Source organism: Patiria miniata, unplaced genomic scaffold (assembly GCF_015706575.1).
Source record: "Patiria miniata isolate m_02_andy unplaced genomic scaffold, ASM1570657v1 HiC_scaffold_16, whole genome shotgun sequence".
NCBI classification, from domain to species: domain Eukaryota; kingdom Metazoa; phylum Echinodermata; class Asteroidea; order Valvatida; family Asterinidae; genus Patiria; species Patiria miniata.
In genome coordinates, this window is record NW_024037054.1 from 9,745,759 (window position 1) to 9,758,579 (window position 12,821).

Here is a 12,821-nt window from a genome sequence, read left to right on the forward strand (position 1 = left end):
CCGAATCCATTTTAAAGATGCTCCCTGGCGCTTTCAAACTATTCATATAAATAAAAGGATAAATGTGATTATGTAAAACTCAAAAATAGATAACATAACACTGTACTGTAATTAAAAAGTCTGAACCACATGTGGACACCCCCGGACAGAGCAGAAAACAGAGCAGAAAACAAACCCCTCCCCACAAACTAGACCAAATCAAGCAATTTATATATATAAAGTAGGAATATTAATTAAATTGAAATTAAAAATGTGAATTTTTAAAACTAAACACTGTAGGCCCCTCTAGTAATTCAAATTCAAATTCATCTCTAAAATTCTAACTTTATCAGATAAAAACTGACAGTTTGCAATGTTTTTACAATTCAGATTAGACATTTTTAAACAAACAGGCCTAACCTAGCATATCAGCATGCAGATTTGAGTTGTTTTTTTTTTTTTAAACAATAAGCTTTTTGTCCGGATCAAGTAATAATAATGTGTCAAATATGTAGCTCAAACTCAGTGGCCATAAAACACTTTCCTGAGGTTGGGAAAATGATATCAATGATAGTCAAGGTTCTTTATGCTAGGTTCACACATTCCCGATTTTTAGCCAAATCGCTGCGAATACTTAGCAATTCTTGAGTAAATCGGGGAATGGTTCTTGGCTGCCTCGGGATGATTCTGTTAGTTCGGTGAAAGATCGTTAAAGATCGTTAAAGATCCCCGAAAATTTTGGACATAGGCCTATTCAATTTTGTCGGGCTGATTCGGGAACCAATTTCAATTCTTGGTTTATGCTTGTTGTATTCGTAACTAATTCTAGTATTCTTACAGCATTTTTACACGTTTCGTAGAGTTATTTTTGGTGGTAACATACGAAAGCCCAATAGTGCCATCGAATGTATAAATTGCTCTTTTGCAAGTATAATTTTTATGTTTGTTGAATCTTGTTTTTTGGATGTATATTTTAGCGAGTCTTCTTTTTTGGACGTATATATTTGGCGAGTCTTGTTTTTTTACTCATATGCTTAGCACGTCTTGGTTTTTTTATGTATATGCTTAGCAAGTCTTGTTTTTTTGCAAGTATATGTTTGCCGAATCTTGTTTTTTTGCAAGTATAGCCTATGTTTCCCGAATCTTATTTTTTGCAAGTACATGTATATGTTTTGCGAATCTTGTTTTTTGCAAGTATATGTTTGGCAAATCTTGTTTTTTTTGCTAGTATAAATTTAGCAAGTCTTGTTTTTTGGATGTATATGTTTCCTGAGTCTTTTTTTTTTGCAAGTACATGTTTCCCGAGTCTGTGGGGGTGAGGGCGCTGTTGTTTGCGATGAAAGTAGCCATGCCGATAGCAGAAAGTGAAAGAGTAAAGCATCAAAGCTACAATGAACGGCGTACGTGAATCTTCTCTCGGCTTAAAAAACTAATATCATTGAAAAGAGGAACAGAAAAAGACTCTTCTATTTGAAAATCGTTACCTGCAGATCTGGAAGAGTCCACCATGTCCAATGCGCCCTCATGCGTTGTATCCTGCACCGACGCCAGCGCGGTGCAGGATATACTCTGGCTACTTGCAACAAGCAAGACTCGGGAAACATATTTGCAAAAAGCAAGAGTTGCCAAACATATACTCGCACAAAACAAGATTCGTCAAATATATACATTCAAAAAACAAGACTTTCTTAACAAATACATAAAAAAAAACAAGACTCGCCAAATATATACATCCAAAAAGCAAGACTTGCTAAACATAATCCAAAAACAAGATTCACCAAAAATTATACTTGCAAAAGAGCAATTTATACATTCGATGGCACTAACGGGCTTTAGTAGTAACAGTCCAGAATCATGCCGAATCATTACAAATGTAAAAATAACAGCGATCCTGTTGAAACCCCTCAGCCGGGGTCAAATATCATCCGGAAACCATAACCTTAAACTTACCACTGTGACCTTGACCTTTGACCTTTTGACCCCCAAACCAATCCCAACTTGCCTGTATCCAAGGGCAATCCCATTCTAAAGTTAGAAACCCAAATCACATTTCTAACTGAAGTTATCATGCGGGAACCATTTACCTATAACTCACCACTGTGACCCAAACCAATCCCTACCAAAGTTTGACACAAAAATCTCATTTCTAAGTCAACTTATCATCCGAGAACAATATTTAACTCACCACGGTGACCATGACCTTTGACCTTCTGACCTAAAACCAATCCCAACTTGCCTACTCCCAAGGGCAACCCCCTACCGAAGGTTTCTAACTTAAGTTACCATCCGGAAACTGAGCTGCCCGCACGGACGCCCGCCCATTCTGACGTCCGGACATTCTGACCATACCCCATTTGTGGGGCGTCCGGACGGACGGACGCCTCTCGGCTGAGGGGTTAAAAGAAATGTACGAATATTATATTAAGAATAACTTACGAATACACCAGGATTTTGTTTAGAATGGATCACGAATAACCAAGTTAAACAGAATTTAGTACGAATTGAGCCAGAATAGTGGAGATCTACGATGCTCAGCAAACTGGAACGGACGATGAGCGCTTGTCTGGATCGGTTTATATACCGGTATCGCCTGGATTCGGCCTCGTTCTGGGTGATTCTGGCTTGTTCTGACTGAAATTGGCTTAGTTCGGGATTGTTTGGGAACTTGTTTGCATTACGTTTAGCTTATTCAGTCTTTGTTCTTATTGGCATTCGTATTCATGAAATCGGCATAATTCTGGGTCATTCTGGATGATTCTTGAGTTATTCGTACATTAATCTTGACATAAGCTCGCTGACTATTTACAAACTGAGCTGAAACTTTGCTGAAACGAGCAATATAAATGAGCAGGTCGAAATGAGTAAAACTTGAGGAGCCAAAAAAACGCAAGAAATTAGCAAATGATTGAACTGAAATGGAATAGAATGCTCTGGTAGCGAAAATGAAACGCGTGTTCAGAGCGATTCTCAAATTCAGACGAAAACGAATGACCGATTTTCAGAAGTGAATGAACAATTGCCGGGAATTGGCCGGGAAAACCGATATATTATAATATTAGGCGACCCATAATATATATATCATGATCAAAGGTGACAAGAACAGTAAGGTACTAACCTTGTAAACTCTGATCCAATCCTGGTCAAGATTTCTCGCAATGATCAAAATACTCTGCTCAGACTTGTTTCTACGGCACCGCCATTCGTCGTCTTTTGATACTTCTAAACTTGTTTATACATGTATATATATATTTTTTATACATTAACTAATTGTATACACTCATTCACCTATCTAAAAATAAAAAGGTATAATTGCAATTTAGTTAACGGTCCCATCAACAACAGTGGAAATATGTCGCGAGATAAAATAAAATGAAATTAAAAAAATAAACAAATTAAACAACAACTACAAAAAGAGAGATAAGACATTTTCAATTCAAGAAAGTATGCGAAGAATCTGTTTTCTTAGATATCCGCCTTAAAATATTGACTATGCTCAAATCACGAAAAAAAAAACAAATCCAACAAACCGCGCGACATTACGAACACATTCTCGTAAACTTAATTTTGATGATGCGGTTTGCGGTTTTTGCCGAAGTCATCATTGAGCGTGTTAGGCCGTCCGAAAAGGTTTGAGCACGAAATCCCCGTGCTGGGGGTCTTGTGTAGAATTGGGTACCAACTTTTACCGCGCAGTGTCAGTAATGGCATGGAGCAAGGTTAATGTTCATTGGCCAAGCCTGCGTGCATATGCAAATGCATCCATATACAAAAGACACCCCCACATTTTCTTGGGCAAATGAGACCCATTTTCTCATTCGTAATTTAATCAAGTCTGCCCTCAGATGGAAGCCTAAATACCAGGGAGTTGACCCTTGGCTTTATCAAGTTGCACAATTCCACCGTTTTTTTCTAAACCAGACGGTCTCTTTTTTCAAAAAAAGTTGTGGGGCACTTTTGATGCAAATGAGCTCGCGTAGAAATTCTGTAAACCCTCATAAATCGCGATTTAGCGCGTACGTGACCACAGCCATTGTTGCTGTGTCTAGTGGGGTTATTTTTATCCATGTCTATGACTCGCTTTGCGTGAATGACCGAAGACCCGATATAGAAAGCGCCCGCCGATTGATGGAAATCTCAGGAGCGGTTGCCTCACGTATCATGACCATAGACTATGTATACTGCGCTAGGGGTTTTGTCCACCCCTAGCGCCGAAGTCTTTGTAGTAGACCATGGTTTTGTGTAGAATTATTAGGGTACCAACTTTTACGGCAATGTGTCAGTAACGGATGCCTCCATAGTCGCCGTCCGTCGCATTCCATTTTCCTCCTTTTGGTGTACAAAATTATTGTCTTCTAACAATAGTACGCATTCAACACTAATTTCCTATCGATTTGTCCATCGATCAAGGTGACCGTAAGGTCATGCCAAAATTCAACTGCTTAATGCACTTCCTAAATCTGTCAGATTAATCAAAAATCTGCCAAATTCCCCAGAATCACTCGAAACACACTATAAACACTTAAAATCACATGCAGATGTTGTAGTATTGCCTTAATTAAGGTTCAAATTACATTAGAAACAATCTGTAGACACATAAATATGTTATGAAGTTGCGTAAATTTCAGGCAAAATCGCGGTTCCATGCAAGTGAACCTCAGCAGCTAGACCAGGCAAACTGTCCCATTATGCAAGGGTTTGCTCGAATAGATCAAATTTGCTATGTTTTTTTCTGTTAAATAACCATTTTTTAGAATTCTGCCAGAAATCTGCCAAAAAAACCATTCTGTCAATTTTTCTGTCAAACTCGTTTTTTACGAAAAATTCTGTCAAATTTAGCCGAAATTTGGCTAAAACGGTCACCATGCCATCGATCCATGACGTCACCTCATCACAGACACACCTCCACTCCTCCCATGATCCTCCACCAGAAAACGAGGTCAAATACGCAATATATACTACTAACGGCGTTGGCAAACACGGTTGAAATTGTGGCCAATTAAACCAAAGTTAATTGTTTGCTGCCCGCATAGATGGACACCTACAAGGGCGGATCCAGAACACAATTTTTTTTGGGGGGGGGCAAAAAAAAATTTTGGTCCCCCAAAAAAGTGGGTCAAAAAAATTACGGCGTGTGGTTCGGGGCCCGCTTAAGGGCCCCGAAATTTTTTTGGATTCTAGATGCTCTGCGGTGCGATCTGAGGCAATTTCTGACCACTTTAACCAATGTTTTTTTGAGGAAAAGATGGTGGTGTACTCATTGCCTGCCTTTATTGCGATGTCACATAAAAAAAAAAATGGTTTCGATTTTTGGGGGGCCATGGCCCCCTTTGGCCCCCCCCCCCTGGATCCGCCCTTGGACACCTAATGTTTTAAACTAAATTTAATAATGTCACTGACAGGCCACTGTTAGCTCTTACAAATTCATTTTTAACGCAAGAACAAAGCCAAACGAATGTAAAATAAAACTTTCAAGATGTAACTCAGTCCGTTTCATTTTAGCATTTAGTTTGGCGTTGATGGTCGCTCCATAACTTACGCATACGTGATGAAGAGAAATTGTGCATGGTGATCATCCGATGTGAATCGCAGTACGAATACTCAGTGTTTGACCAACATGTAAACTGACTGTTATCCTTTGGCATAGTATTCAATGATTTCAAGCATTCACCTACAAAAACGTCCTCGATGTGCAGGTATTGAAGTTTCAAAGACGTTTGGTAAATCTTCCCGGCTAAATCCCCAGTGACCACGTATCCTGCTCCAGAGAGGTATGGCGGGTACATGCGTCCAGGATACAATTCCTTCGACATATACCACCTGCTTTTTGGGTCCCGAATAGGGAAGATATTTTTGTGGAGACGCCCCACCGCATAATTTGTTGACAGTGTTGTTGCGTCGGTCAGGTGTTTGACGAGGTTGTCATAGCTGACGTACATGTCGTCATCTGTCTTCATAACGTAGGAGGCGTGGCGGCAGTGTGTACTGACCCACTTCATACCCATAATGGTCTTGAGTGTCAGGTTCTTGTAGGTGTCTTGAAAATCTTCCTGGAGGAGATCGTGGTGTTTGCTGGACTCCTTCTCCACCTGCTGCTGAAGAGCAGCGTCCTTGTTTTGAGCCAACAGGAACAGTGTGACGATCTGTTTTCCTCTGACGTCTCGTGGGCTTCCCCAGGTCTCGCGAATCGCCTGTCGCTGTTCGGTGTGCGCGTGAATTGTTGCGATGAACACCAGCAAGAACACTTCCCTGGGGGAACCTGCAGTATCGTAGCAAGCTTGAGGTTCATTTATGAGGAGTTTATACTCGTGGGAGTTAACAATTGTGTCCTTCACACTGTCTGTGCAATTACATTTTATCGGCTGATGAGCCGTGGTAAGACATCGATGCCATGCAAAGTTATAGCGACTGGGAAGGACGAACACCAGGAGAATGACATTGCTTATAACTACTACCGCTAAAATCAGGAAGCTCTTTCTAAGAGTCATTGCAACACTGTGATGCCCAGTTCTGTCAATAAGACTCAAACAGATAACTTTAGCAGTGGTGCAGTCACATATACTGGATTCGCGTTAGTTTGGGGAGAATCAAACGGCCAGTTGCCCACCCCACCAATTCTTTGAAAGGCCAATTAATTATTGTCCTTCACATTGACACAAAGTCACCGGTAGACAGCTTCTTCGTCAATGTTTGATTGGGTGCTGGCTTGTCCTTCCAACGTACCTTTTAAATGAATCGTGGAAGTAAAATAGGAGTTAAAACAATTGAAACTTTAATATGTTGCCATGGATTTTTTTTGTGCGATATTTAATTAGAAAGGACATTATTTTCGTTAAAGATGCATGCCCCGTGCCCTTCAGTTTTTTTCACGAAACCTTACTGGTATGTTTTGTTTTAACAAAGAAAATACTTTATTCTGATTTTAGGCGTCTGTATCCCTTTGAAAAAGGAATTTCACTTTGCGTATAATCAGTGAACCTGTCCCGCGAGAGCCGATTTAGCGTCTGTCAGCCAATAATTCGATTTTTGTGAAGAAATAATTCAGTAAGTAAACGTCAGTGAATTGTTTACGTTCGATGTCTTATTCAAAAGTGAAAAACAATATATTGCTATCGGTAAACAGCAATTGGAAAAACAAATCTATTTTTCTAGGTCACACTCGAAAATATCATAGGGAACGCATCTTTGACAAGAAATATTAAATTGAAACCAGACTTATGTTTGTGGACAAACACAATCATGGCTGTTTCGGTAATTTGATGTTGTATTTTTATGTCATGTTATAGACTGATCGGACATAAATCAGTAGAAAGTTGCAATGTGATCATTGTCAATAGTTTCGTGGATATAGGCTTGTAAAATCACCTTTAATGTGACGCCACTTTCATGCGATAACGTCATCTTTACATCACTTCAATTTTTCATCTATACTCATCCCTGGTTAGGTACATACCAAGATACAACCAAATCGGACCTATAGTTCTGCAGATATAGGACATAGAAAAATGCACTTTTAATGTGACGTCAAGTGACACGTAATGACGTCATCATGACGTCACTTCAGTTTCCATCCATAATTCCCTGTCGACGTACATACCAAGTTTCAACCCAATGGGCCTTATACTGCGTTCCAATCGCGTCGTGTTTATCGTGTTCACGAGTTCACTATAAGTCGCATTACAGGGTGCCCCAATAGACATTGCGCATGAAGAAATCGCTGATTTTCTCAACAGTTGATCAGACTAGCTAATCAAATTTTATAGCATTTTCAAGCCTATGGTCTTGTTTATAATTGGTGAAAAAATCAAGAAAATTCAACTATGCAAACCAGAGATATCATTGATTTGGTAAGGCTATGTATTTTTCGACCTGCAATCTAATTTCCTCACTTAGTATTTGCTTGTGCATGAATTGGTATGTGTTATGTTACGCAGTGCTTGAAATATTGCGTGGCCTTTATGTAAAAAAACTCAATTTGTAAATAAATAACAGAACAAACAACATAGCTAGAGGGTGTTTATTTGATTGTTCATCGAAGATTATTCAAAAGCAGGCCTGGATTACCCAGTAGGCACTGTGCAATTCGGGGGCCTACGAAAATACCGCAGTGTGCCATAAAACACATAAATAGGCGTGTACCCACACACACAATCGTGTATGCTTGCTTGCAATTAATCGGGGACCCATCCCCCCCCCCCCCCCCCTTGCCCCTCTTTAGTTTGCTCATTTTAAGAAGACCTCCATTATGTTTGTACACGATCGCCAAATTGGGGACCCCACTTTTTGAGAATTGATTGACGCCCTTGTTGCCAGCAGGCTTAGAGCTAGGACCTATACCAGTCCTGTCTTGACTTTGTACATTAATAGCATCAACATGGATTAGGTGCTGGTGTCATATGAAAATCCGACTCCTGTGAAAATCCTACTCCTTTTCCCTATTATTGGATAATCCCTCGCACGTGACAGGTCATTCTTCCATTATGATTCTAAAAATAGCATGTTATCCTACTTACGCATGCGCAATACTACCAATGAGTCCATATTTCATGGAGTCGGATATTCACGCTACACCGGGTAGGGCTTACGGAACACTGGTGTCTAGGGCCTATACGAAAACTTAATCCGGGCATGTTCAAAATCACGTGGTAACTGCTCTAATTGCAAATTACTCGAGCGTCAATGTTGTATAGACCCTTTTTACGTTCTTTCAAGTTAACATGCTTAACTACAGGATTCTAATTGTGCAGGAGGAAAATAATATAGCCTTACAAAATCAACGATATCTCTGCTTTCCATGGATGGATTTTTTTCTTCATATTTTTACCAATTATAAACAAGACCATAGGCTTTAAAATAATATAAAATGCGATGAGCTTAGTCTGACCAACTGTTGAGAAAATCAGCGATTCTTAATGCACAATGTTTATTGGGACCCTCTATAGCGTTCTTGTGAGCGTTTGCCCAAAGAAAGAAAGAAACGCGACGATCACAGTATAAGACTTGATGACAAGTCGTTAGATAGTCGTATTTGTTCGTGAACTTCAGTCGAACTCCGGCTGGTATAAGACTTGTACGTAATCGGCCTGGTTGCGACGAATCTAAGTCAGCCTCATTTGGTCCAGACTATGCGCATTGCAGCGATATTTTGCGTGCATGGAGCCAGTCGGTACCGTACGCAATGTGCCATATTTTGACACATTTAAATGAGACAAATCCAGGGGTTAAGATCGCGCAAGACATGATAGGAAACAACATGGCGCAGCAAGATCCCGTACCCATGGGAACGAGGTTGAGGCTGACTATGTCTGTGCCGTGGATGTCTATGCGTGGACGGGACACACAGCGTGCGCATAATTCGCGCGGCCTACACACGACTTCCTGAATGCTATTGGCCACTGTCTTTGCGTGAGCGTCAGGCGTCGCCGGCGCGCGAATACAGCAGTTCAAATTCAATCCCGTCTCTAGTGTTTACTTTATTTCCAACCTCGTTTGCATTAGCAGGTAGTGGTGGGGGCGCACTGCTCGACACCCTGGGGACGAGGTTGACTTGCGATGGTCTCCGAGACTAATCCCCGCCTCCAATAACTTCGGATACATTCGAAATTCGTAGTGGATGGATCGGGAACATTGATCTCCATATGTCTGTGTATATGGAGATCAATGATCAGGAACCAATCCAGGTCACCCCAACTCTCATTTTCTGGTTGTTGGTGGGGTACTTGTGCACGGAGCCCTATCACGGCTGATAATAAAGAGAGAAAGAAACGCAACGATCATAGAAAGAAACGTGACGATCACAGTATTATCAGCGTGCTCCCGCTGATATGAAGAAAGAAATAAACACGACGATCACAGTATCAGGGAAAGAAAGAACTTGAAACCAGAGTTGTAACGAGTCACTGATTTTTGTGACTCGAGTCGAGGGGTGTCGGACGCTTCGCCCCATTTCCACGTCGCCCCATGTCACTTCGCCCCTAACCACTTCGCCCCATCTACACTTCGCCCCATCCCCACATCGCCCCATCTCCGCTTCGCCCCATCCCCGCTTCGCCCCATCCCCGCTTCGCCCCATCCCCACTTCGCCCCATCCCCACTTTGCCCCATCCCCACTTCGCCCCATCCCCACTTCGCCCCATGTAGTATGAAAAAGGTGAAGGCTAGGGGTGCAGACCAAATAAACTGCCAAAGACCCCAGATAATAAATGCTCCCAATTCTAGAAACTTAGGAAAAATACAAACTCTCTGATGAGGTGCTCGAGACACAGATGAGAGAAATGATGGCTCTATCCCATTCAGAGACGCCTCTCCTATTGGCTTGTGAATAAAATCATCATAGCCGCTGGATTCAAAAGAATCCGTAGATGGGTCAGTGAGTTAAAAGGAACTCACTGCCTTGAGGAAAATGTTCCGTCAAAATTTGTCTGATATGTGACGTGGCTTACAACTTCATTTAGATGAGATTGGTTCCTCCAAGAGTGAAATTAGGATGTCAAAGGTATTGTCGTTCTCAGATAAGTGGGAGACGGGTTGGTATATAGCCGGGTTGGGAACAAAGTTGGATCTTTTACTTCAAGCTTTTTTCTCGGTAGTGGAGAGCCTAGCTTGAGAGGTTGGTTATGATTTGTTCATTTTAGTGATGGGCTAATTCTTTCCGTTGGTTAGCAATTAGTGAATCTGTTGAAATTGTTTTTTTAAGCCAATAAAATAGATGAGATTTTTTTTTTACATGTAACGGCTGGGGCGAAGTGGGGATGGGGCGAAGTGGGGATGGGGCGAAGTGGGAATGGGGCGAAGTGGGAATGGGGCAGAGCGGAGATGGGGCGATGTGGGAATGGGGCGAAGTGGGGATGGGGCGAAGTGGTTAGGGGCGAAGTGACATGGGGCGACGTGGAAATGGGGCGAAGTGTCCGACATTCGAGTCGAGTCGAGTCATTTTAAAGAAGTGACTCGAGTCGAGTCGAGTCATTAGGTCAACAAGGTCGAGTCGAGTCGAGTCGAGTCACAGAGTATGGTAGAGTCGAGTCGAGTCGAGTCAAGTACTTAGCTCGAGTCGATTCGAGTCACAAATATTTGAACACTAAATTACAATAAAAAGCAACAAACACAAGAGAGAAAGAATACAAGGCACCAGTCTATTACGGAAATCCAAAAACATAAAGTATGCTGTATGGTACCCAACCAACAGTTTCCATTGCTAGCTCACGTCACAGATAAGAAGATGTGAAACTTCGGTCTTATAACTGGTTTGGCTTCGGGTCTAGATTTTGTTGTTCGCTGATCGCTGACAACGTTAAAACCTAATTGCATTATACAAAACTGTTTCTGATTATTTAAAGGTGGGCCCGTCCGTATCCATTTTTTGGTGTGAAATCGGGACATGAATTTAGCCAGCATTCCACCAAGAACTTCAAAATCGCGCGAAACCAATGATGAAACCACGGATTGAGAAATGCGTTTTAAGTCTGGTTCCGGGTTTAGCATTACATGCTATAGAACCACAAGGTGGGAGTCCGCGACGCGGTGTATGTTTGTTGTTTCATTATGGAGGAAGGAAACAGACTGCCGCTGTATATAAACGTACATTATTCGCGAACATTAACGTGACGTGAACAAAAACTGGCAACGCGAACGGCGCAGCGTAAGTCATTGCAAATATTTTTCGCAAGTAAGTTTTGCTTTTATTTTGGGACTCGAGTCTTATTAGCCTTCCTCGAGTCGAGTCGAGTCATTCTGATGAGGGACTCGAGTCGAGTCGAGTCATTTGCTCGCAGTAACATTTCAGCGGTTGTTGCCACACCAGTTCGAATCCTTCAAATATCACATTTTTAGTTTGTTCTGTTTTAACTTTGTTTCCATGTCATTCATTTGATTCTATTGAAATTTCCTGATAACAACAAACTGTATTAAAAGACGGGGGACATAATCACACACGTCTGTGCATCGAGGAACCCTGGACTCACGCTTTCATGTACTGGCTTAACTACTCAAGATACATTTGGAGTGTCTTGATTTTATATCCAATTCCCTGTGTGCCCCACTTTAATTAAAGTAGCTGTATATTTTCGTCGACATAAAAAATGAACTTTAGAAGTTTATTACTTCATTAGTTAAGTATCTAGCTAAACAGTACGCCTCTAGCTCTCTATGATGTCTGTACTGTAAGTAGGCCTATAGGCCCGTTATGTATAGCTTTTTCAACTCGGAAAAAAAAGGAATATATTATTACCGTGTTCCTCAAATTGGCATGGGTAGGTCCCTCCTTAATAACAATTAATTGTCGGTCCCGATCCAACGTTTGCAGTGCTGATCGGATGGTGGATAGGTATCAAATGCTGAGAACGCCATACAAGGCGGAAGTAGCCGTGTGATTGTCAAAGTCAGATTGGATTCTAGCCAACTACAAAACATAACTCATTGAGGGCGCACTCATGACTTTGAATACAGAATCGAACAATGATGCCGTGGGGCGAATTGAGTGGAGACTATATATACACAGTGAGGCCAAGCGACTTAAAGGGGCACTAGCTCCTGAAATCCCCGAAAATTTCATCTTTTGGATTGGTTACTTAGCCTATTTCAAACATCTGGTTGAAAGGAAACCAACCTTATGTCTTACCGTTCCCGAAAAAAGACGGAAAAAACGGTTGTTTACATCGGACACAACCGAGTACGAATACGTTTTTCGTGTCGTTCTCGGTGTACGATATACACGTTGTGTGTCTCGGTGACCAGCGGAACAGCGGTGACCAATCACCAATTCAAAAAATATGGTTTCTTCAACGTCCGCAAAAGGCGAACACTTTGCGAATGAAATCACAACTAGCATCAAAACAGCTCGAATTTAT

General features: G+C 41.4%; 1 protein-coding gene across 1 annotated transcript; it reads right to left on the bottom strand.

Moving 5' to 3' along the window:
* Window positions 1-5,316: 5,316 nt before the first annotated feature.
* On the bottom strand, window positions 5,317-12,513 carry LOC119722950 (beta-1,3-galactosyltransferase 1-like). The gene is made up of 2 exons (XM_038193370.1): window positions 12,203-12,513; window positions 5,317-6,699 (listed from the first exon to the last, which is right to left on the bottom strand). The coding sequence occupies exon 2, from the start codon at window positions 6,462-6,464 to the stop codon at window positions 5,475-5,477; it is 990 nt and encodes a 329-aa protein (XP_038049298.1). The 5' UTR covers window positions 6,465-6,699; window positions 12,203-12,513; the 3' UTR covers window positions 5,317-5,474.
* Between the last annotated feature and the right edge of the window lie 308 nt (window positions 12,514-12,821).

Excerpts from the sequence above, each read along its gene's own strand:
- LOC119722950 (XM_038193370.1), bottom strand. The coding sequence starts at position 6,464 with ATGACTCTTAGAAAGAGCTTCCTGATTTTAGCGGTAGTAGTTATAAGC.